This window comes from Apodemus sylvaticus, chromosome 5 (genome assembly GCF_947179515.1).
Source record: "Apodemus sylvaticus chromosome 5, mApoSyl1.1, whole genome shotgun sequence".
NCBI lineage: Eukaryota > Metazoa > Chordata > Mammalia > Rodentia > Muridae > Apodemus > Apodemus sylvaticus.
The window spans coordinates 41548834-41575251 of NC_067476.1; the positions used below are offsets into that span (position 1 = coordinate 41548834).

The 26418-nt window shown below is 40.1% G+C and overlaps 1 protein-coding gene across 6 annotated transcripts in view; it reads left to right on the forward strand.

The window, feature by feature from the left end:
- Positions 1 to 14837, forward strand: part of Tank (TRAF family member associated NFKB activator) — a 73439-nt gene extending 58602 nt beyond the window's left edge. For 3 of the 6 annotated variants that reach the window (XM_052182562.1, XM_052182563.1, XM_052182564.1), the window contains exons 5-8: positions 4281 to 4351; positions 5123 to 5238; positions 10418 to 10968; positions 14090 to 14834. In XM_052182562.1, coding sequence (XP_052038522.1) covers positions 4281 to 4351; positions 5123 to 5238; positions 10418 to 10968; positions 14090 to 14242 — 891 coding nt within the window. In that variant the 3' untranslated portion in view covers positions 14243 to 14834. Of the gene's footprint in view, positions 1 to 4280; positions 4383 to 5122; positions 5239 to 10417; positions 10969 to 14089 lie in introns of those variants that run through there. The other 3 variants (XM_052182565.1, XM_052182566.1, XM_052182567.1) reach the window with 3 other exon arrangements.
- The last annotated feature ends 11581 nt before the right edge of the window (positions 14838 to 26418 follow it).

A 26418-nucleotide genomic window follows, 5' to 3' on the forward strand; every position in this document is an offset into this window, starting at 1 on the left:
AAGTATATTTTTATTGTAGTATTGAATTGGTAGATATTTTTGGTGGATTTATATTAAACCAGAACACTGTAAAGAACTTGGAAGTAATTAGGGTGTTTAATTTTTACTTTTATATTGTTTATTTTCTTGCCATTTCCTCCAGAACACTAGGCTGAATCCCATCTTATCCTGGAGTTGTTCCCACACTGGCAGGGTTGCCGAGCACACTGCCTCTTGGGGCACAGACCAAGTACATAGGGTTGTGTTCCTCTCGTGGGCTATATTGTCAGGATGTCAACGAGGGTCAAAGAACCATACATTTTTCATGTACAGAAATGTTTGTAGATTAATTACAATCTCTCTATTTTTATACTTCTCTCGTTTATTTCTGTATTTTTTCTTGATCCTATTTTCTAAGATCTTAATCCTCTTGTTTTTGCTTTCTCCTTAGTTCAGTTTAATCTGATACTTGACGTTGCCATGAATTCTGTCTCACTATATCTGAAGCTCATATGGAAATATCCAGACTCAGTGGTCTTTTAATATTTAATTATTTAAGTTCCAAAAAGCTACATGAAAGTGAATGCCATGTTCTGTTTCTTTCACCACTACTTCTTATCAACCTTTGCTCTTCCTTTGTTTGTCTCTTGATTTGCATTGCGAGTGACACGCTCTCTAAGATGAGCCCAAAACATAAAAAAGGCATAGTTCTCCTTTTTTCTATTTTTTAAATCCTCTCCTGAACATAAGTCAGACATTATATAACTCAGTATGGACCCCACTGAGTTGCCTGAGCACCCAAAGTAAACCCCATTTTTACTTGCAAGAGTCCCAACTAAAGCTCTGAGGGAGTACTTCACGCAAGGCTGACATAGCATGACAGGCATGGCTGTATATGCCGCTGAAAATGGATCTCTGTTATTTAAAATTGTTTTCTAGGACTGGAGACATGTCTCATTGATAAAGGGCTTGCCTAGAATGTTTTGAGGTCATGGGCTTAATCCCCAACAATGCCAAAATAAATCAATAACAGTAAATAATAAAATTAATAAAAATTAGTCTTTTAAGGTTTAAGTTACTTAAATATAAGAGATTATACAGATATTTTCTTTATACTAGCTATGAAAAAGATAAGACTTGTCTTAAAGTGTAAACTGAGCCTATCTACAATCCTAGCACTTGGGAATCTGAGGCAGGAGGATCTTGATAAATTCTTGGTGACATACTTAGCAATTCCTAACATGTTACTCTGAGGTCTCTAGGGCCCAGGCTAGCCTTGACTCAAGATCCTCCTGCCTCAGCTTCCCAAGTGCTAGGATTATAAATAAGCCTGGCTCAGTTTGCATTGCTTTCTTGGAGGGTTGCTATCTATACCTAGTATGTTTTAAAAGGCAGCACATTTTCAGTTATCTTTTGTCTTTGTGTGTGTGTGTGTGTGTGTGTGTGTGTGTGTGACACTCCCTGTCTTTGGCATGCTAGCAAGTGCTCCAACATTGAGCCACATGCCTAGCCCAATTTTTAATATCTTGATATGAAGAATAAACTGACTTTTTGAATAATGGAGTGTTAGCTGCTGTTTTCTCTTTCCTCTTTAAGTATCACCAAATACTCTGGCTCTGACATGCCTATTTTTATATGACACATGCTTTTGAAAAACAAATTGATGAACACTAAAGTATCTTAGTTCACACGGAAGAACATCTTCAGCGTTCAGGTGGGTTCTCTTAATAGATTTAGTTTAGGGCTTAATCCCATGGAGAGTGAGTTTGACATGCAATACTTGCCTTATCAATAGCTTCCCTGCTTACACACTCCAAACTAGAACTTGAAATAGTTCATTCTGTTGTATTATGCCTCAAAATAAATTTATTTGTTGAATGATTTGACACTTAAAAATCTCTTAAGATAATGTTCAGATTTTTCTTGCACTCTTACTTGAAAATACAATAAGTTCTGGTTCCTACAGTATAAAATGCACTTGAATAATATTTGAGAATCAAAGGAAAATATATGTTATGTCTTTCTAGTGTTAAAATCCTCTCTGACATGCACTGCAAACAGTAATTGCTGTTAAGGAAGGTGACATTAAGGCAAGATAAGTTTATACTTACATACACACAGTCCTGTGGCTAGGAGGCTGAGGCAGCAGAAGGTACAGGAGACCCTGTCAGAGAGAGAGGGCAGTGGCAGGAGGAGAACACTGGAAAAGAAGTCTGTGTTGAGCAGAGAGTTGACGCTGTCATTGACCACATTGATCCTAAATCCTTCCAACAGAACAGTTGTCTTGAGAAAGTTGTTATGATGGTACTGTGGAAAAGGGCAGTACACATTGTGCCCATTAACCAAACCTTACCTCAGAGCGTCTCCAGAAATCCACTCACATTGCTATTTTCCAGTTACCATGTTCAAGTTTCTTTTTTTTTAATTCTTCATTGAATGCTCAGGATTCTGAAGTTTTCAAATGCCGGCTGGAGATGCTGGCACACAGCTGTAAACTAGCACTTCGGAGGCTAAGACAGGACAATCTCACAGAGTGCATAGTGAGTTCCAGGCCTGTCTCAAAGAGAAAAATATTTATTTGCAGCATATTCACAGACATAGTGTGAATGGTACAATCTACAGTATACTGCTTGACATGGAAATGTATTTTCTTTCATGGTAATAAGAACAAAACTAAGTAAAGCTGTATTTTTTTATCCTAAACTAAAAGATTTTTATTCTTAGATACTTAATAGAAATTCCTGACTCACCTGAACCCCCTTTGCCTGTGCCAGTACAGTCCATAATGTTTTCACTAGTTATCAAATGTAGACATCATAGAAGGTTGGCACCAGGCATCTTCCAAACCAAACAAAAATGTGTCATTCCTGTATTACCTTTCCTTTCAGCCCCTCCCAGTCCTGGTGCGTTTCTAATGCTCTCAACATCAGATCCGTCACTCTTAGTTATGTAAAGACCAGACTTTGGAAAGTAGGATGTTGTCATTACAACTTTCTCTATTTTATCCTCAGTTTTAGGTTAAACATTCTTTTTAGTTCTTTTTAGCTCCTAGTAAAATAGTTCTGCAAATTTCTAGTGGCAATTTTTAAAAGGAAACCACTCTTATTTGTTCTAATCCCTTTTTATAATTGAACATCAAACCATCAAGCATTCAGTTCCCATGATGTCTTCTCCTTGGACTTTGTCATTTACGTTTGATTAGATCGTGCAGTTTGGGTACAGGGACTGCAGAGATGGTTCAACAGTCTCTTCAGGGTATCTGAGGCCTCTGGTCTCCATGGGCATCTGCACAAATATGCACGGATATACACACACCCCTACACATAATTAAAAATAATAAAATTGAATCTTTATTTTGCTAATAGCTAGCAGTGACATTCATTGAATAAAACCAAAAGTTATCCAACATTGGGCTGGCAAGATGGCCCAGTGAGTACAGATACTTACTGCTAACTCTGCAGCCTGAATTTCCCAGGTCTCAGATGGCAAAGAGAGAACAGACCCCCACGAGTTGTTCCTGCATGTGCACACAAAATAAATAAATGTAAGAATGGTTTGAATTTGAATTTAAGAATTATACAATTTGGGCTAAATTATATCATATTGGGATTTCTTCCGATTTCAGAATTAGTCAGCTTATGGCTTCAGAAAGCTTACCATAATTAGAGGTGTTGTGTGTTTTACCTCTGGACCACAGAATGCATGCCCACAGTGTGCTCTGCGAGTGTCAGTTTTCAGCGTCAGGATATATGTAATACCAGTGTAGGCCACAGGGTGGCAGTGAAAGGCAAGGTCTTGTAGCCAAACAACCCAAATGCATAACGCATTATCTTGATAAACCTCTCACATGCTTATTCTTATTTTTAAAAAACTAACAAGAGACAATGGAATTGGTTTTCATATATAGGCAATTATTAGTGACTACCAAAAGACAGTGTCAGAAACTTCTTTACTACTATGTTCCTGGGCATAGAGGTGCTTGGTAATCAGAGTAGCACTCTTTATTAAGTGAGTATGACATTTTCTTATAATTACCATTAGTAGAGATAATAATCAAAGAAGTTACCAGAAGTAATTTGTATTTTCTGTCTTCCTTTCTATCTTGTATTCCTAGTTTCTTTCCTTGGACTCATTTAAAGAATAGACAATCTATCATATTGTTTATACATAAAACTCTTGTACTGCCTATATGCAAGAACGCGTGTGCACTAATGTGCTTGGTTTTAAGTAGGTGAGCATTGTATTGTGTTTTCTCATGTGATTTTGGAGGCATATAAAGTGTCATTTCTTTTTATCTTAAGGTGAGAAGACAAGAAGTTTCTTCTGGAAAAGAAAACTCAAAGGATCTCAGCATCCCTTTGCATCACGAAAGGTGGTTCTGGCCTTCTTTGCCAACCTAAAATGTATAAATATTTCAATATTCAGTATTTTGCATAGTTTTAAGACTTTTAACAATTATAAAAGAAAAATAGTTGATCTTAACCACTAGAGTAGACCCGCATGTGAAAACGACCTAACTATATCACATAGTTACAAGCAGAATGAGATCAAAAACGCTGACTTCTCCAATGGTCCCCATTTCAACAGCCCTGTACTGTAACTGTGTTGTTTGACATGGATGAATCCTGATAGGAACCAGAGTGAGGAATAATTACTACTCCATTTATGATATTTACAGAGAACTGATACTTGTAGAACAAGTATGAATAAGAAGACTCACTAACCTGCAGTGCGTTTATGAACTAGAACTTTTATCATTTGCTTTGTACCTAGTTTTTCAAATATTAGAATTGTTTGAGGACATTTTCTTCGAATTTAAATTTTATTTTTATTTGGCTTTGGTTTTTATTTTGGTTTTTTGGACTTGGTTTTTTCGAGACAGGGTTTCTCTGTATAGCCCTGGCTATCCTGGAAGTCACTCTGTAGACCAAGCTGGCCTCAAACTCAGAAATCCGCCTGCTTCTGCCTCCCAGAGTGCTGGGATTACAAGCATGCACCACCACTGCCCGGTTAAATTTTATTTTTAATGTTTCACTTTCCAATAATTCTGCGGTCCATAAAAACTATGCTATATATGTTTAATTAGATTAAAAATCATTTGAAGGTATAACTTTAACATTTTAAAATATCGATTTGTTTTTAGGGATAATATAGAGAAGACTTTCTGGGACCTTAAAGAAGAATTTCATAGGATATGCTTGCTAGCAAAAGCACAGAAAGACCACTTAAGCAAACTTAATATACCAGATATTGCAACTGGTAAGATTCAATTTACCTTGTAATATTTTAATTGTACTTGTTGAAATTGATATCATGTTCAATGTCAAATACCTCCAGATTTGGCTTATGAAAAGCAAAGAATCTACATCTTGCCACTTATATTTTAAACAAATATATGCTATTAAATTCTGGGAAATTTAATTTATCTTGTAGCAATTTTTATTGTACTGGTTGAAATTGATTTAATTTGCAATATAAAAATACCTCCAAATTTGGCTTATGAAAGGCTATGAACCTGCACCTTGCCCTTTAGATTTTAACCAATATATGCTATTAAATTCTATAATGTACATTATAGAATTCTTGATTTTTTTATTATCTTCATTGTATATAGTACTGTATAGATTTAGATGAATAACATAATTACCAATCAGATTAATGAAAAGTATCATCTTGAAAATATAGGAAACATGTCTTTATTTTCTACTTAAGCATCATATTAAACATAACTCATATGTCAGTAAGTGACCTTAAAGCAACACTGCCATATATGAGCGCTAATTACAATTATAACATCATATTAGTTTTTATCTAAATTCTGCCTGAGATGTTTCTGATAATCTAGTTTAAGAATGAAAATGTAGAATTCATGTTTCCTTAGACCCAGCTCTCTTGGCAGCACATAATAAAAATTGAGTATAAAATACCACTTAGGAACATCTGTTTTGCACACATGTTGGTTTTTTTGTTTTATCGAGGCAGGGTCTTAGCCTGCTGTCTGAGACATGGAACTCACCATGTCAAACAGGCTGGCCTCAAACTTGTAGCAATACACTTGCCAGTCCCCAAGTGTTAGAGTTGTAGGCCTGAGTCACATGGCTATTGCAGTGTTTGGGGGCAGGGTGGTGTTTGCTTACTTGCTTGCTTATTTTTTAAGCTCTAGACTATCCTCTTGGTAGTTGCTTCAGTAGTTACATATTAGTAACAAAATAACAGAAATTGAGTCTAGCATCAGGACACTTTAGTAAACAAAACAAAATAAAAGATCATTTGTAATGATAGATTCTCTTATTGCCCTTGTGGTTTGGGATGTTCTACAGGCAGGTCCCAGGCAATATGACTTACAGTTTTCACTCTGAGAGATGGTACAGCAGTGATGGTGAGCACGTTTCATTGAAGATCCCCGTTTTCCACAGCTCTCACAGACAGACCATTTAAAAGCATTGATAGTATGGGTTCTGTTTTTGCCACTGCTCCACTTTTATTTCCAGAAAAGTTGGACCTTGTGGTGAGGGGAAAGAAAGTCAAGCTTTGTAGATAGATAGAATTTGTGCTTCCCCTCTTGCAATCTTCTTGACTTCTCCAAAAGAGCTTTTAATTTCTCCATCTTAATTTTTGTAATGTTCATTCTACACAGATCAAAGATATAGAAGTAAGCGATTTCACTAAAGTAGGCTAGCTGTATCTGGTTACGCATGCTCTCTGAACATCAACATCTTATCAAAACATTGTAATCGCAATATATTATTTGTTACACAGAGAACATAACCCATTATCAATTACTTAATACTTTGACCATTTTTAAATTGCTTAAGTCTAACTCTTAGTCTGTATCTGTCAACCTGAACATTGAGTGTTTAACTTCTATTTCTTCTCCACTAAGCTGTTTTCTGCCATTATTCTTGTGCTTTATATTAACTGTGTCACAAATAATAAGTAAAACATTACTCTTTAAATGCTTTAGATCTGCATCAAATCAAAGAAAGCTTCGCTTGGTCCAAACACAGCATAGATGTTAAATACTGTGCCCTGACAGGATAGCTCTGTACTGTCAGATTCTCCATCTTAGGGGCAAGGAAAGAGGACACGACTTAGCAACAGACACCTGCTCAGGGTTTCCAGATACACATGTCATTACCTTGTCTCTTGGAGCCATTCACACGGGACAGTACCCTTGAGGAAGGATAGGGGTGCAACTTTTTTTTTAAGCAAGTGTCTTGTGGGGTGGGGGAAGTAACTGGTCCAAAAGTGGGGTCCTCTTTCATTGGCTATTAGAATAGAATATAGGGTATAGACAATCATCAACTCTTTTGTCAGCATTCATGATAATTTGCAAAAGCAAAAGTAAGTGTTATTGAGACAAAGAAATGACAAAGCTACATGCTGGCTGGCTGGTGTCTGTCATGTAGTATTGGGTGACGGATGTTTCAGTGGACTGTGTTTCATTTTATCTAAGCTCAGACTTGGAATAGTCATGGGATTAGCTCAAGTAACTTTAATGTGACTAAGCTTGTATGCAGCTAGCTATTCCAAAAGAAAATACTTGCCAACTTACTGCAGCTGTTTGATGTCTCTCTGTTTTCTTTGAAAGGGGATTAGGTCAATGTTAAGAAAATCATTCACAGCACAGTTCTGTGGCTTGAGGAATCCTCCCTGTGTAGAAACCAACATGTTCAGTTTAGCATAATGGCTCTGAGAGCGCTCTGGAGTTCACTACCTGGGTTCTAGTGCCAGATTCAGCACTCACTAGCTGTACTACCTTGGAAGTAGCCCTGGAATTAACCTCTCCATATCCCCTCCTTCACATGTAAATTAGGGATCATAATAGTGTCTGTGCTGGCATTATTCTGAGTATTAAGTGAATTAATGTACATACTACAGTCGGGGCATGGCACGTGGTTGTTAACAGTCGTTGCCATTAGCAGCAGCTGTAGATTCTAAAGTATTTAGAATCTCCTAAATATCATTTGAGAAAGTATTCTTTCTCAGGTATTATAGAATTTTATTCCTGTTTCCTAGCATTTCCTGCCACCCTCAAGTCTACTGCCAAGAAAAATGACTCCTTGAGAATAAATGGAGTTTTATCTACGTCAAAGGTGAAAGAAATCTAGTAAAACAATTGAGTTTGGTCTTAATTACTGTATTGTTCCTAGTCATAGACTACCTAGTAAATGAGGAAAAGAATACAATATCATATATATACCAGGCATTAGGTGGGACACCTGGGTAAATAGAGAGCAGAACATGATTTTAGATGTCATAGAAACCTGCTTTAATGGGGAAAGGGGAGTCTACTTGCTAGCATAAGATTGTTCAGTCTTCAAGTCACCTAAGCATCATAGGATAGACATCTAGAGAATCAGTGTCTAGGTCAAGATGGGAAGGTCAAGCAAGAGTTAGGCAAAGAACTACACATGTGTAATGTGATAACCATAGCACCAGCAAGGCTGGAGCTGGGGGACTGACAGTTTGGAGTCAACCTGGGTGCCATGATAAGGCAGTCTGAGAGAGATGGGGAGGTATGTAGGTATGTATGTAATGTTACAGAGTGAACCAAAGAAGATGGAGCCTTGTACTGTACATTGTATCCAAACAGAAAGCTCTGTATGTTGGAATGTGCTATGGCAACATGTGCCATAAGGCCCAAGTGATGAAAGGAATATAAAGAGATTGGCATCTTCTGAGTGCCTACTAACACAGACAGATTGTGCAAGGTGCTGTATACCCCAACTCTTAGCCTGATTCATTGGTAAAGTCTTCATTTGGGAATGTATGACTTCAGTAATGACTATTTATCCATTGAATAAAATACATTACAGCACACACAGTATTGCACTCCTATAATTCCAGTCCTTGGGTTGTGGGATCAGGAGGATCAGCAGTTGAATGCTAACCTCACCAACATAGGAAGTTCCAGGCTAGCCTGAGCTTCAGGAGACCCTGTCTCCAAAGACAACAACAAACAACCAAACATGCTACACAACACATTGGCTTCTTAAAATAACATTGTGAAGCCTAATCTTGTTTTTTACAGTATCTCAGAATCATAAACATGGGTAGTACTTTGATAGTTGTTTGGTATGGTTTGGTTTAGTTTGGTAGTATAGCTCTTGCTGGTCTTTTATTACACTGTGGCCTTTTGTTGCTTTGTTTTTAAGATTTAATTTTTTATCATGTGTATGTGGGTGTGTGCATGAATGTGGGTGCCTATGATGACCAAAGATGTAGGGTCCTCTGAAGCTGGAGTTACAGGTGCAGTGCCGCCCAGGGTGAGTTCTGGGAACTAAACTTCGACCTATGGAAGGGCACAGGTACCTTCACCACTGAGCTGTCTTTCCAGCATTGAGCTGCATCGTGTTTTCTAAATTCATGAGTCTGCACTTTTGTTTTATTTGCTTCCTCTCATAACACCAGCATTTGCTGGTTCTTGTCTTTCCTTAACAGCTCATAGCTCCACTGAATTTGCTGTGGTCTCTGTAGCTCCAACTCTGGTTCCACACAAGTCCCCTCACCAGCATCCAACTGAAGCCTAAAGATAGAGTTGAAGAAATAGCTTCTAGATGAATGAGCTAAAGAAACTCTAGTTCCCATATCACATCTGCTTGTTTGCCAAAGGGGCCTTTCTAAATATGAGAAAATGACATGCAAATACAGTTTTAGTTTCTCTTTCTTTTTTCTTTTTGTTTGTTTGTTTGTTTTCTTGAGACAGTCTTTCTATATAGACACGACTGTCCTTAAACTTGTTATGTTGACCAGGCTTGCTGTAATTCACAGAGATCCACCTGCCTCTGCCTCCTAAGTGCTGGGACTAAAGGTGTACATCACCACATTCAGCTATATTCACATTTAATTCCTTAAAGTGCATCCCAGAATGTCAACCTGTCAACCTCTCTTGCCTTTACTGTCTTTTTCTTTCCTGACCCTGACACCACCACTCCTTCCCATGAACTCTTAAGTGTAGACAGTGACTAAACTGACCAGAGTTATATTTAGTAGCACACTGCCCTAATTTTATATATACATACATATATATTATGTATGTATATATGTATATATATAAAGCATTTCCCTTTTAAAATTATTTGTCTAAGTAAGCTTACAGTTGTAGCTTCTTCTACAAAGTAATTAAATATATGTGCTGCACATGAGTGTTTTTAAGTGTAAAGCAGTATAACTGAGAACAAGATGCTAAGCTTCCAGTAGAAGACCCAGCAAAAGACAAAGCAATTAAGTTGCAGCCTGTGCACTGTGCTCAGTTCACCTGCAGGGGACTGCTGTTATCCTCAGGGAAGACGAAAGCAAACATAAAAACACCACTTGTCCTCAGCTGTTATAAAAACCAGTAGAAAAAACAATAATCCTGTGCTCAAAGCTGCATCAACATTTTTTTAAATGATTTGAATGTGACTATTTGCCTTTTGTATCCATTTTCCTGCAGACACACAGTGTTCTGTGCCTATACAGTGTACTGATAAAACCGATAAACAAGAAGCGCTGTTTAAGCCCCAGACTAAAGATGATATAAATAGAGGTATGTCGTGCGGCACATCTGTCACGCCAAGAGGACTGGGCCGGGATGAGGAAGATACCTCTTTTGAATCACTTTCTAAATTCAATGTCAAGTTTCCACCTATGGACAATGACTCTATTTTTCTACATAGCACTCCAGAGACCCCGAGCATCCTTACTCCTGCCACACCTGAGTCGGTGTGCCAGGACCGATTTAATATGGAAGTCAGAGAAAACCCAGGAAACTTTGTTAAAGCAGAAGAAACTTTATTTGAAATTCAGGGAATTGACCCCATAACTTCAGCTATACAAAACCTTAAAACAACTGACAAAACAAAACCCTCAAATCTTAGAGCTCCGTGTTTGCCAGCTGGAGACCATAATGTGTTCTATGTAAATACGTTCCCACTTCAAGACCCGCCTGACGCACCTTTTCCCTCACTGGATTCCCCAGGAAAGGCTGTCCGAGGACCACAGCAGGTAACTGTTTTACATTAACAAATATTTTATTATGTGTGAACACACATTTTGTCATACATGTACAGATACGAATCTGTTTTAAGTTATCAGACATCCATTTAAAATTAATGCCTATCCAGAGTGGAGGCTTTCAATAAAATATGTAAGCTCTGTGTCAGAGGACGCGAATTTTAAGTGTGCCTGTGATGAAGCTGCATCACGACACTGCCGCATGGCTTCACTGCTCCGTCTTCCTCCAGCAAGCCTGTCGGCACCAGTGCTCCAGTGGCTGCTTTGTTAAAGTCAGTAAGAGGAAGCAAATAATTTTTTAAAAAAACTTGTGTATGTACACATAATAATGTGTAATTTTTCCATAAGTAGATAATTGCACCAAATATTCAAAATAGACTGTCATTCAGCCTACTTATGTTACGTTTCCAGTGACAGCACTTCAGAGGTCTGTAGTGTTGGGTTTGTTTGCTAACCTGATACTAAACAGACATCCTTATATGCGTTTTTCAAGTAATCCCTGCATATGAATGATGTAATCAAATGTCTTCTTTACTGTTTGTGAAGCACCAAGACTTTACAGCCCATGAATCTAATCCTACCACCCTTCTTCCAGATTCAGGAGGAAATATTCTTTTTTGTTAGGGAGAAAAAAAGTTTTGTTAAATATCTGAAGGTAAATGCCAACTATAGAAATGCTAAACTAAATAGAAGCTTTTCATTAGAACTTTCAAACATTTGGTTTTCTTTCAGATTAGAAAAAAAAATACTTAATACCTTTGACTTTACATATTCTTAGCGGTTATAGGCTTTTTGAATAGCATGGAAGAAAGCAATCGTGAAGCTGTAGGATGTTTTAGTAGTGGGTGTAGCTAGAGATTCTGACAAGTCTTAATTATTAGCTCTCTTATGTTCCACCCTGTCCTTTATTCCACTTTATGGTCTCAGCTATAGTTGCTACCAAATGAAACAATTAAACAATTTCATGTGTTGCGAGTAGAGTTCCTGTGGAGCTGTGAACTGCATGGATTCTAATGCGAGTTATTCTCCCTCCATTATATCTCTTGCTTGTCCTTTTACTAGTCAGGCGGGCGTTCATGTCTCAGTAGATGGCACCCTGCATTGTGCATTTACCTTCTATACTGCAGCAAGGGAAACAGCTGGTATGTGATTACAACTTGATGGAAAAGTATTCAGCTTTAAAAATGCAAGAGAATTGGTGTTGAGCTGTCACAAGACATGGGGCAGAAGGTTAGATAATTGATATTTTGGCAGAAAAAGCAAAGAAATTGGTTTGATTTAAAGGCCATGTTACAGTTTTAGCTTGCAAAAATATTTCTTTAAATGGGTCTTTTTAAACATTACTCCCTTGTATTAATAAAGCTCATAAATACAATTCTTAAGTTGTCCACCGTAAAAAGTTTTGTTTACATATTTTGTTTTTACTTTATATTAATCATTACTACCAAATACGTATTTTTCACTTCCACTTTCATAGCAAAGACTAAAATATCTATCAGCTTATTTCTGTTCTGTGTGATTTTCTTTTTTTCTTTTTGCTGAGTCAGTAATTGGGGTTCCAATTAAATTCCAAGAACAGATCCAATCTGAATCAAAAGCTACTAATGTCAAATTTCAAAAATAAATTTATCAGTGGAAGATTGGTTTCCCAAATTTAGGAACTAGCTCACTTTTAAGCTAATTTCTTGCTGTTTTATAAATCGTAATAAAAAATATCTTTAAGGTAATTGTTATTGCTAACCACAACAGTTTTACATTAGAGGGTTTTTTGTTTTTTTTTTAACTGCAGGGACATTTGAATCCAGTTAACTCTTAGCTAATTTCTATTTATGCACTTATAATTCTTACTGCTTTTCTTTCATCAGGGAAATTTTTCAACTAAAAATTACTTTGTCCCAAATTTTATGACTTTTATTGTTGGTTTTGTGGAAAAAATCGTGCCTCATGAAGACAAATTGAGTTCACATTTTAAGACATTTGTCTTACCTTGTCAATTTAACTTAAATTTGTCAAGTTTGTCTAACACTTGAATGTGTCTTGCTACTTAAACAAAGCTTATATATTAATACTGCTGTCCTGCAGTGCTCACTGTTAGTGATGCATTAAAACCCAGATATTTTGGTTAACAATATAATGTTTATGTAAATACTTAACTAGAATAAAATTAAAGGCATAAAAGTTGTCAGATGCTTAACTAAGCTGTGTTTCATAAAACATATTAGAAACTGGAGCACAAAGCAGTCTCTCTAAATGGTATTCTGAGGTTACTCTCTGCCTGTGTCAGGGTACTTACCTGTGCCAAGGTAAGAGTATGGTTTTTAATCATCAGACTTACACAGTTCAGGAAAGTAAGATATATTTGTCAATATCATTTCTATTAAACACCTATCAGTACTCTAATTCATATATATATACATATATATATAAAACTCATACATATTATTCTAGACTTCTTAAAAGATATTTACAAGTTTTTATTTCCTAATAATTACAATGGAGATGGTTCTGTTAGATTACAATTTCCTATATTCCTTTAATTGGGCAATTACTGATAAATTTAATTTTATTCATTTGCAAGAAAGAATAATGCCAAACTATAAAACAGAAGTAAAGTAAGAAGTCAAAAGTATGTGTCTCAGCTCAGATTTTTATTGAGTGATTTAATATTTGATATTTTTAAAAGCTAACAAATGGAATTTGTTTAGTAGTTTAAAAGAAACTTTTTTGAAGAAAAAAGATTATATGTGATTTGTTTACTTGTATTTTGAATTGCCTTTAATAAAACTGTGCTTGCATATGTACTATTAAAAACTATTAAATACAGAGCTTAATATAGTCTAAAGTATTGGCCATTGTTTCAAAACTATTGCCATTAAGATAACTGGGTATTAATGACTACTGCTGGTAACCTGCAGTATTTTTAAACATGTAAAGATAAAATTCAGGAGGATGTGGTTAAGTTGTGCCCACTCTGGAAGAGACATCTGCTTTCACATTAGAGAATTTCAGATATAAGCACATATAAAAGTTATTCAGATACTTGGATGTGAAATTTGATGCAAGTTGATTTTAAACACAATTAACAAAAGATGTTTTTGTTTGTTTCCTGCAGCCTTTTTGGAAGCCTTTTCTTAACCAAGACACTGACCCAGAACTCCTTAAACCTCGAGTGTGTGAATTCTGTCAAAAGCTTTTCCCACCATCCAGCACATCCAGAGGGGATTTCCTCCGGCATCTTAATACACACTTTAATGGGGAGACTTAAATCACATTTGAAAACAGACATATCATGCTCTCTATGATGGTTTTAGATTTGTAATGCTAGAGAATGCTTGCTCGTAAGCTAAATTTAAGATTGTTTATAAAGTTGTTACTTTATCTTTTAAAAGATCATTTTGTATAAAACTATAATTCACTATATTATTAATGTTTATACTATAATTTCTGTACTTTAGAATTACACATGTGATGTAACAGAGTTATGCAATCATAATTTATGTTTCAAATAGGTAAGTTTATTGTTTGACTCTCATGAGGTTTATTAAATTTGGTAATATAAAATGTTTATAGGGTATTCAAATTTCATTTGAATTTTTAATTATTTATGCTACAGGTAATAGTCCTTTAAAATACGTATGTAACTTACAGAGACTAGCAGATAATATGATCTAAGTAAATATCAAATCAATCATTAGTTGCTCAGGGAAAATTATTTAATTATAGATCATTTTTTAATAATACACATGGTTTTAATTTTTACTATGTGTATAGATGTATGATTGAATGACTTAAATATTAAAAGTTACTAATGTGATTATTAAAAGTGTTCTTTGTTTCTGAGGTAAATAAATCACATTTGGAGAGGGTTCATAAAATTCATGTCTGATGGCATTTATTACACATTAGTAGGTCACTTTAAATTTCAAAATGATCTTTCAAACTAAGCATTCTAATTTTTTTCCTTTTATTGGAAACAAATGTAAAAGCCTGTAAGGAGAATACATATTTATTAATTTAGATTAGAAACGTTCAAATTCTTGTTGAGAAATTTGCTATTCATTGTTAGCAGCCTGATTGATGGCCACTGGAGACGTCTTAGGGTACCAAGTATTCAGCGCGGCAGAACTGTTTAGAGAGACCAGCCCTCCTGCTCGTGCTCTTCAGGACCCCTTGTTGCCCGTTGAGCTTCTCTTCCCACTCTACCCCCACCCCACCCCCAGTTTTTAAAAATGGTTGAGACACGGCTTCCATTTTATGGAGTAAGCATTGGCTTGTAGCTTTCAACAGTAATGTAACTGTCCTTGAGCAAAGACTCATACGGGAGGGGTTAGCATGGGGGAATTTGACCAGGCCGTTGTGCCCAGTGGAAGAATGAGAATGGTAGCTCGGCTTTCAAGGTTCTGAGCACATCACATTGACATCTTCCTCACCAGGGTGACATAGTGATTATTAGTTACGCACTGCGAAGGGTTCTGAAGATGTACATCTTTGCCACCAGGCTGAATGAAAATGCCTGGACAATTATCCAAAGACTCTTTTCTTCTTCCCAGCTTCCCCTCCACTACACACACACACTCAAAACTTCTCAGTATGTACTAATTAGAATATACCCCACCACCTATTCAAAAAAAGGATTTTTTTTTCCCTTTCCTTTTCTCACACTATTGACATCTTTACTGGGTTGCTGGCAACCAAAAGCACTCTATCCCAGAAAGTCACTTGGAATGGCCCACTACCCTCTTCTGGAGCTTCCTGCCCTCACCACTTTAGTAAGGTGGGAACTTAAGATTCCAGCAGTACCCCAAGATCCAACTTCTTAGGGCAGAGACCCTATTGGGGACCGCCAGAGAGGGGCCTTCTGTCCTGCTCGGAAAGGTTGGCAGCACCCCGCCGCTCGAAAGGTGTAGTGGACACAGGCCAAGTCTATCCCTGGATCCCACGGCTGCGCGGGGCGCCAGGACTGTCTCTGGGCTTCTGCTAAGCACGGTCTGGTAAGAACAGCTCCCAGGTAAGAAGCTACGTGTGCAAAACGCTGAGTCTGGAGGAAAAAAAACAAAACCCACCCCTGCCGAGGCGAGGCAGTTGTGAGCGGGATGCCTGAGAAGTGGGAGGTGAATGTCCTCGGGATGCCCCCCCCCCGCCCCCCCCCCCGTGCAGCTTTCCCCGGAGGCTGAGGCTGCTGCCAGCGGGGACATCTGCTTTCTTACACTCCAGCCTGGCTCACCCCGCCCCCTCAGCCCCGGGTTGCGTGGTTATTTTACCAACACCGGGGGAGGGAAAGCTTGAGGAGGTAGGAAAGGAAAGGATGGAAGCTTAAAAGATTTTCTTCGCACCCCCCCCCCCCGAGTCCCCTCCTTTCTTCTTCACATCTTTTAACCTTCAAGGTAAAGACTTTATAAATATGAAACAATAAGGGAGTCTGCGGGCTCCTCGCAGGCCCGCCGTGGGCTAGTGAGGCTGCCGGGAGCCGGGCCTCGCTCTTCCCTCCATCCTCCCAAGTCTGGCCGCGCTTCGGCGGGTTAGGCTGGGCACGGGGGCCGCCGGTGAGCGCTCATCCCGTGGCGCCTTCGCTCGCGGGCTGCTGCCTCGACAGCTGCTTGTAGCTACAGTAATTAGACTGTCAGTGCTTGTTAGAGGAGAGAGGGGAAAACACGCTTCTGACAGCAGATTCCGAGACTCCCCAGTTTGTTAATTTCTAAGAGATCTTTAAAGCATTAATTGAGGTCTCCCTAACTCTTCCCTCTCGTCTCTCTCCCCAACTTCTCCCGTCCCAAAATATCTTTAGGAGAAAATTCTCTCCGCGTGGAAGCAGTGTTTCCCGCAAAATTGCCAGCCTACCCCCTGCTCACGCGTGCGCGCGCACACACACAAACATACACACACACACACACACACACCCTAGTTTACATATGCATATATAGGCACACACGTATATGCAAGGTTAACTCGGGAGGAGCACTCGTCCAAATAGGCACCGAGATTGCATTTAAAATGATAATAATAAATAAATAAATCAACTAGGAAGGAAGGGGGGAGGGAAGCAGAAGTCGGGAAGAAAAGAGAAAAGCAGCAGGCTGATTACGAGGTGTCAAAACTGCCAGGAGCAAGAAGGTGATAGCAATCAGGGGTGAGAAGAGTGCGGCATTCGTGCGGGGCAACTAATTATCCGTCTCATTTGAGAAGAGCAGCATTTGAGGCAGCAGCGTTCGCCTGCTGAACGGTGACAGATTGGCGCGGAGGAGAGGGGAGGTGTTAAAACAATGGAGCCGGGCGCGCGAGCGCTGCTGCATGCTAATCAGCCCTCCCTCCGCCTGCCTGCCGCGCTCCCTCCTTCCTCCCGCTCCCTCCTCCGCGCGTCGTCCTCCCGCCTGCGGCGCTCCCTCCTTTCCAGCGGGCCCGCCGCCGCCCGTTTCCCGCTCCCTGGCTTTCCCGCGCGTCCTCCCCGCCGCTGGCGAGCGGCACCCGGGTTGGCCGGCCGGGCGAGCGAGCGTAGCCCGCTTGGGGCGCCCGGGACCCATGTTTGCGGCGCACGCACGCCGGGCCTGCCTGCGGGGGAGCGGACACGCCGGGCTGCGAGGAGAACCGAGCCACGCCGGAGGACCAACCCCGGAGTGGAAGAAAGAGCCAGAAAAACAAAGCCAGATCCGGGCCGAGCTGGGTCTTCCCGGCACAGGCTTGGTGCAAGCTGCCGAGCCCCGCTCGCCTGAGCTGTCTTCTTAGTCAAGTCCTCCCCCCGCCCCCACGCGACCCCCAAAGGCTGCGGGCTGTGACCCTCGCACCCCAGCGTCCCGGCCTGGAGCACAACTGTGAGCGAGCACTTTAATAAGGCACAGAGGGCCTGACAATTAGTTGTACTCCCAACCCCTGACCTCCTGACCCCGAGACTAGGCTAACTGGGTTTCTGTGTCATATACCCTGGGGAATACCACCTAAGACGGTAGCTGGTGAAACGAACGCCTTTTCAAAGCAGGTAACCCTCCCACGGCCCGGGGCACCCGAAGATGGGGGCCTGGGCATGGCTGGAGCACTGCGCCCCTCCTTGATCAGTTGACTCGGTGTTCTGGCCTGTGATAAGCTGGGCATGAACAGCAACCCCAAAGAACGCGTCATAAACTGAGTCTGGTCAAAAAAAGTCTGCCATACCTGTTGAGGCTCGCTGGGGAGCCAGTGGAGGTTTCTAGGCCGGTTCCCTTTTTGACCCGCAGAGTTGATGGTTGAGCAGAAATACACTTAAAACTACCATTTCATCAACCATTCTTAGGACTAAAGACGTTGAGCAGAAAAACACTTAAAACTACCATTTCATCAACCATTCTTAGGACTAAAGACATTGATGTTCCTCCCTAAGACAGAAAGAAGTGTCTTAGCCAGAACCCAGAAACAAAGAGCTCACTGCAGCTTTTAGCTATAAGCTAACCAGGTACCTAAATTAACATGATAAAACTTTGCTCTGACCATAGATGGTAAAAGAAGTAATTGCAAGATAACCTACATGCAGTATAATTTTTCCTACCGATTTTAATCTTGTTATAATGACACAAGCAATTGTGTGGAGACTTATTGAGTACACAGGCTTTCATTCCTATTATTACCCTTTCCCTGAAGTTGGAATATCTCTTAATTAAGTACATAGATGTAAACGCACGTGGCTTGAGTGAATCTTGGTTTTAGGTTTTGATTCTAGTCATATGGAAAGCTACGCAGGACTCAATGTAAGTAATTTTCCTGTTAGAATACACCCAGGCATACCATCAAATTAATGAATGCACAATTATTAAGATCTACTAAAATGCTAAAAAGATTTAAAATTGAAAATTTCTAAAAAATTTTGTATAAAGTGTCTTGTGCTGGGAAGCAGAAGGACTTTTGGTTTCTCTGGAAAACCACTGAGCAGCCCTCTGCCCTTAGCCCGTGACAGACTTTTCAGTGCTATACTCTTAGCCTGCATTTGGAAAAACCCCGAATCTGTTAGAATAGGAACCCATCTAACAGCAAGGGGTGTGATTACATCCATTAGTGTAAACCTGGGTTCAGCAATTCCATGGACATCGAAGTTTATTTATTAACTATTTATCAGCCTTTTCTTGGTTAACTAGTTCTAGGGAGGCATTTCACTTGATGGTGTGAATTTATGGAGTTCAATCCCATGTTACCTTGTGCATAGCCAATAGCTAACAAAACCATTTACCTTCTATCGGCTGGTTTCTTATGGACCTAGGATAGTTTCTTCTCAGCCTTTAGACCTCACAGATTTGCATGGCTGTTTGAACGGCGTATTTACTGATAAGTTCTTATTTGTACATAAGGACAAAAAGGTGAAGTGAAATTTGGTCCCAATGGAAACCTGATAGCTTCCCTGAACATATGGCTCTTGGGCTGTTACTTCCTCTCTGAGATCATTTCCAAGTTTTTTTTTTTAATATATACATCAATTTGACACCAGTTATAAAGAAAATATATTGGTTTTGAAGATGCCTCCACCTGGGACTTATCTCTTAATAACAAACCATGTAGTCAGGTATACCTCTGAATTTACGAGTCTTGGTGAGCAAGGCATACTTTGATACCAGTTATCACCGACAACTGATTCAGTCTTCAAAATGATTTAGTTCTGTAGCTTCTTAAAACATTGTAACCAGGATGATTAACACAGGTTAGGGGTGAGTGCAGAGAGATCTTTTTTGCTAAGACCCTGCACTTAGGATGCAGTCTTACAAAGCCCTCTCTGTAGATCCAAATGATACAAATGATGTAAGTCTCATTTGATGCAAGTGTATGGTGCCAGCTTAAGACTTCAGGGGGAAATCACAGCACTGAAAAAGATGTAAATGTTCGATTGGTAAGAAAGGGGGGAAACCGTGCTAAAACGTGTGCCGATTTCCATGATGCTTCATTTACTATTCAAGACAAGTTTTTCCTAATAAGCTCTATTGTTTCTTTCTGTTTTGTAAAATTTAATATGTGTGAGACAAAAACCAGATTCAGAATGTGAATGAAGTCTGTTTAGCAAAAGATTGTTGGAGATTATGGCTCAAGAAAGTCCCTCACATCAAAAGAGACTTCACCATGACACCATGCAAGGGAGAGTTTTCCATATCTGTGACCACTGGCAAGAACTTCTGCCAATGTCTCCCACTGTCAGAATGCCTCTTAGATGGATTGATGTACTTAGAAGGACACCAAGTGCCCAAATGTTCCGAATGATGGTGCTATGTCTGTCTGCTACCTAGCTTTAGCCCTTGTTTCAGTGCAGTCTTCTTCCATTGGCCACAATCCAAACCTAGAACAAAAATTAAGCTCTGGGGCATGTGCATCTGCGAAAGGTGGATGTCTCTAAGTCATACCTCTCCAGAGAACAGGCACTTCACTATGGAATCCTTTCATAGATAACCAGGGCCTGCCCCCCCACACACACACACACACATGCACCACCACCACCACCACTACCACCACAACCATTTGATTGTGACCCCTAGCCATCTAGAAAGCTCAGATAATCTGAAGTATGTGTCCTTTCTCATTGAGGGATCTAAACAAATACACTGAAAAACTGACTTACTGATATTATTTGTTTGGGAAGAGTATATAAAATATGTTATCACTTACTAATTCAAAGAATAGCTGTTTTCAAAGTAATAATGCCCAAAAGATGGCTCCATTCAATTGTCTTGGTTTGGAGAAGAAGGCAGAGCAACACTACACCCAAAGAGAATGAATGACTCTCTCAAAGGCATTTAAGTTAGCTAGAACTCACGAACCGCTCTCCAGACCAGGAAGCTATTCTTTCTCCCATAAAATCCCTCTCACATGCACACACAAAGTAGACTATTCCTCTGACTTTATACTGGGCTTAATAAGGAAGCTAAATCCATCCGAAAGTCTCTTGAGTCAAAGACACCAACAATTAAGCTAAGTGTAGTGAGTTAGGGTAGTGAGCCTGGCTACAGAGTGTGGCCTGCTGTCCAAGTATTATAAATTCTCCACCACCCTAGCAAGGGCCTCAGTACAACCCTGTTGGAAGAAAAAGTGCCCTCATTGCTGAATGCTGAGAATTTCTCAGGCTGGCTCAAATGAAGATAGAAAAAGTACTGGAATGATATATTTTTTTATTTTTTTATTTTGTTGTTGTTGTTTAAGATGCTTCGGGTAGAACAGCAATCATTTCTTTAAAATGCTCAGCTAACCCTCACCGTAACTCCCAAACTACAATGCTTACTTTCAATGATCTGAATTCTGAACCAGAAGCTAGAGTCCCCTAAAGGAAGAATAGGAAAAAATAAAAGCAGTGTGAGCTCCGAGTAAGCCTGGGCACATCCTGAAACCAACCGTGCTGCTCTCCAGCTGAAGGCTCCACTTGGCTCCAGTTGGCCTTCGTGTCTGTGATGCCCTGCAGCTCAGGGGGAGGTCTCAGCCTTACAGTCTTTTCCCTCGGTGTTCCGGAATCAACTCTGAAAACTGCTCTCATTAGACAAATAGTTTCTCCATTTGCAGTTGTTAAATAGCACTAAGTGTCAGGGAGAAAGGGGCATCCTGTGTGGGTGTATTCATTCCACTTCAAGCAATTGGATTAAAAGGCAGGCTAGCTCACTGGGAATCCAAGGAATCCGGTGGGTGGCAATGCTTGCTTGTAAAAGCTCTCCCTGACTGGGGCTGGAAAAGAAATGCAAGCAGCCGTGGGCCTCTTCTCTTCCTCCCTAAAGCAGCTTTGAAACACACGAACACACCCACACACACCCACAAATACACATAAACACATACATACACATACACAACAAGCACACACACCCCACACACACACACATGGTCACACACATACACACATGGTCACACATACACATACATATACATACACACACATGTACACACAGGTACTCATACACACACTCACACACACACACACCTGCACATACTCACAAAGGCCCACACTCACAAAGGCTGTTTTGGTATCCTTTTCCATGAGGATTTACTATGAGCATTTTGAAAGCCTTTTCTTAGGCTCCCACAAGACATTAAATGAGATTGATTTCTAGATTAAAATCTTTGATAACTTTCAAAGCAGGTATTAGTTCTACCCTTCATCTTTAAAGTTTCCAAGCCCCGACTTTGTTTTCTTTCCCAATAGACACTGAGAGGTAATACTGCTCTATAATATTACAAACAGATCTGACAAGGGTTCTTTGTGATGGCCACAGATGTGGTGAGACCTGATGAGCCAATAACCCCAGGGAAGGAACCCTAGTCTGTTTCTTTATAAAGAAATGAATCTGCTTTCCCCAAGCTGTCCATCAAAGCCGCCGGTTGTCTTCCCCACTACACAAAGTACTCGGGAAACCTATGCTATAAAGACAACCAATTTTCAAAAGTAAGAGCCAATAAAAATATACACAATGTCAAGCTTACATAAGAGAAAATGCCCAGCCGGGCGGTGGTGGCGCACACCTTTAATCCCAGCACTTGGGAGGCAGAGGCAGGCAGATTTCTGAGTTTGAGGCCAGCCTGAGTTCCAGGACAGCCAGGGCTACACAGAGAAAACCCTGTCTCGAGAAAACCCAGAGAGAGGGAGGAAGGGAGGGAGGGAGGGAGGGAGGGAGGGAGAGAGAGAGAGAGAGAGAGAGAGAGAGAGAGAGAGAGAGAGAGAGAGAGAGAATGCCCTTCTACCTACTGGTATGGTTTCTTCCATACAGGAGTTGTATAGAGTTGATGACAGACTTAGCCAATAAAAATACAGGATTCTCAATAAATTTTGAATTTTTTTTAGGACAAGTATAGCACACTACTTGCTAACTCTGATTTTTTTTTTAACATAACATGGACCATAAAGACATTCAACAAGGTCTTAAGAGAGCCTTCCTAAGGCTCTGGGGAAATCGCCCTGGACAGCCCCAGACCTCTCAGATCAGTCCACACCATTCCTCTCGCTTTTGATTAAACAAAGCTCTACATCATTTCCCTAAGAGTTCATATAGTCTCCAAGAGAAGGGGAGCTTTGAGAAGGGTGTAACCTACTTCCTCTCAGAGCTCTTAGCAGCTATCTTATCTCTTTTCCTGCTGCCTCAAGTGTTGGGAGGGACACCCAAGCCATCTGGACTCACTTCTGACCCAGCTACAAAGCTGAGGCTGAGAAACTGGGCTCTTGAAGAACAAAAGCAGAAAGCCAAGAAGAAGGCTTAGGGTCCTATCCACTTAATCACTGCAGGGTTGAGGGCCTAGTAGGCCTTCCAGAGGCCTGGGCCAGAGGCTACCTCTAGGCCTGCCGACCTTTACTGGGTGAAGCTCAGAGGCCCAGGACCTGGGCTGGAGCTGAGGTGCCCGCACCCTTGTAGCCCGGCCGTTGCCAAGCTTCTGCGGGGCGATTCTTCCCCTCATTTGTTGCATTGTTTGCATTAATATGAATATCTTGTTCTGTTTGTTTTGTCTCCTGGGAGCCAATAAAGCTGTGAGTTTTTTCTTTACACCAAATGCAGCTCTACGGGCGATCAATCAATGGGTAGTCTTCGGATAATCTGTGCGAGTGAGAAATCTAATAAAGCTAGCGACTAAAAAAGGAAAACCACATCTATTTTTCTCTTAGGTTAACTACGTCAGGATTAGTGTGCTCCACTTCCGCTGCTCCGGATGAGCTTAACTTTTAATGGATTTGAATGTCAAGATTGGAGGGAGCTGATGGGGGAAAGGGACCTCTCAGGACTCACACAGGCTTTGAGGTTGGTGGGTTCTGTCAGGAGGAAAAATCAGTTCTTCCTAAGTCCCAGAAAATGAGAGACGTCGGGGTCTAATAAAGCACACTCTTACAGCAAGAGCCTCCTGCGGCTTTACAATGAAAGGAAATATACATTGATAATGAAGTAAACTAAACAATGGGAAATCAAGTTTTCATTGTGTCCCAGCTCCAAGCCCTGGTTCACCAAATGGAACCAGCAAATCGTTTTCTGGGAGGCACTTGGCTGTCTTTGGCAAGGCAGGAAAGACCAGGATCTGCCTGGACCTTCACGGTGTTCCTTCCAGCACAATGCAACCCAAAACAATTATAGACAGATCAAAAAAATTACTCTCCGAATTATCTAATATTAACTGCTGAAATGAAGAGCCCAAGATTAGGTGATGAATTTGTTAAATTGCAGAAGCATTGTTTTGGATTGCTAATTAAAGAGAAACAAAAACAAAAACAAGAAAAAATAATAAAAGAAAAAAACAAGCAAACCCCATGATCTACATATGACAACTGAAAAATACCCACAAATTATTTAATAAATGAAGTGTCTAACAACTTTAACACTTCCTGGTCGCCCTGTTAATAAATGTAATTTGAGGTAGATTTTTAAAATCTTCCATCTAAACAGTGAATTCATTACGCGCCATTCGGATCTCTGGATGCCTATGGACTTCTTGGAATTAGGTGCTAAATAGACAAAAGTGAACCAAACTGCCTTTAAAAGCACAGCATGACCATGTAATTCTTTTTCCAGTTTGTGGTAAAAAATGATGAAACTTCTTTCCAAGTAGCTATCACCCAGATTTAGTGTGAAAAGTAGTGTAATTGTAATTCACGCCATCAGGGTCTATCGCTGATAGACGATCAGCTGTTCTGTGGTGGGAGAGGCTTTCTTTTCAAATCGGAAAGCTGCCAAGTGCTCTGCGATACCTCCAGCTAGCTTATCGGATTGAGTTCAGAGCCAAAACAGCAGCTGCACACATATGCAAATTGGCAATTAATAGTATAACATTCTGCAAAAAAAAAAAAAATTTGTTTAAAATTTTTTTAAAGAAAATAGAGAGAGCTACCTGCACATTAACCTCCCCTGTACCTGGGACTCCTAGGATGAACGGCTAAGGATTAATTACCCTCTGGAGAGGGCTGGCTCTTTATTGCCTCCTCTGCTGTAGACCACGTCTTTGTTGTCTCTCGAGTTTTGCCTGCTTCGTGGAACACAACGGGCTCTAAAACAAAAAGTTTAAAAATAACTTTTAAAAAGGCGCTATATGTTTGATTCCAGGAACGGCATTAAGTCATTCCCATCATTCTTCCTGTATGCAGAGTCCCTGGGAGATGACACTTGGTGCCCAGTGCTATCTTCTTCCACTCCAGCTTACAGTGGGAACCACCTTCACATCCTGGGGTGCTGCCTGCCTCCCCTGATTTCTGTCTGTCTCTCCCTCTCACTGACAGCAGTACACTTGCCACAGCAGTTTGCAGCAATCCAGCAAGGTTGGCGGCTTATGTTGCCCAGCATGTATAAACACAACACTCAATGTTTCTTTAAAAAACAATTTGTTAAATTTTGTATCACCCCTGTTCCCCCACTCCACCCCAATGTAATCTCATTCTCTCTCTCTCTCTCTCTCTCTCTCTCTCTCTCTCTCTCTCAGACACACACACACACACACACACACCACACACACACACACACACCATGTACACATACAGCACATTGTTTTCTTTGGTATAATGATACAGTAGTCTGGCTAGAAGTAGGTTTGCTACCTAAACCCCTTAAAAAGGCCAGCCATTCCTCACAGCGGCCTTTACCCCAAACACTGAAGAGTCTTCTCTTCATTCTCTGATCTCTCTAGTGTGCTAGTGGACTAACAAATGTTTCTATGAACTCCCCCTCCCCCACTGCTAGCAATTGAAGCCAGGACTTCAGGTGTGTGAGTCAAGTAGTCAAGTACTATACTCCGGAACCACATGCCCCATTATCACATAGATTCTAACACTTCCATGGCTGAAGGGCTCCTTGTTTCTGGGATGTTCTGGTTCCTTGGCTTTTCCAAGTTCCAGATGTTTGGAATTTGGGTCAGGATCCTGCTTACCATTGGAATGGAAAGGGAAAAAGCTTTATCTTGCTTTGTGTTTCCAGCTGTTAAGAGGTGGAGGGTGTATCCCCACTTGACTAACACACGAAACAGACTTGAAACCATCATTTCTTTTTCTCCTTTTTGCGCCTGTGTTCATGCACTCTATTTTATTGCAAAGGAACTGTGTCTTCAGTTTACAAACAAGTTTCTTCTTACATTCTATGGACACTTCTAAACTGAGACGAATTTGTGGTTACTAATGTTCTGATCAAAAGATAACGTACACTTTCACTGTTAAGATAAGCTTTGAGCTTAGATGCTAACATTCTTCATTTACATGAGGAAATACACTCCTGTAAGATTTAAATATATTTGTTTATATTTTCTAGAAAAATACTTGGGATAATGATGAATTAAGCGTTGAAGGCAATGTGGGACAGAGAACATTTTTTTCGACCCTCAAGAAACCATCTCTTAGTCCACTGCAATTTTTAGATATGATCACCTTTTTCTGATTTCAGCAGAAGCATTCTATGTCCAGAAGATTAAACGTATAGGAAGAAAATGATCTTACCAAGTTTAAATTCTTATGCGTTAAGTACTGCTTTTCTTAACTTGTGATCCAACTTGAAGGCATTGTTAGGC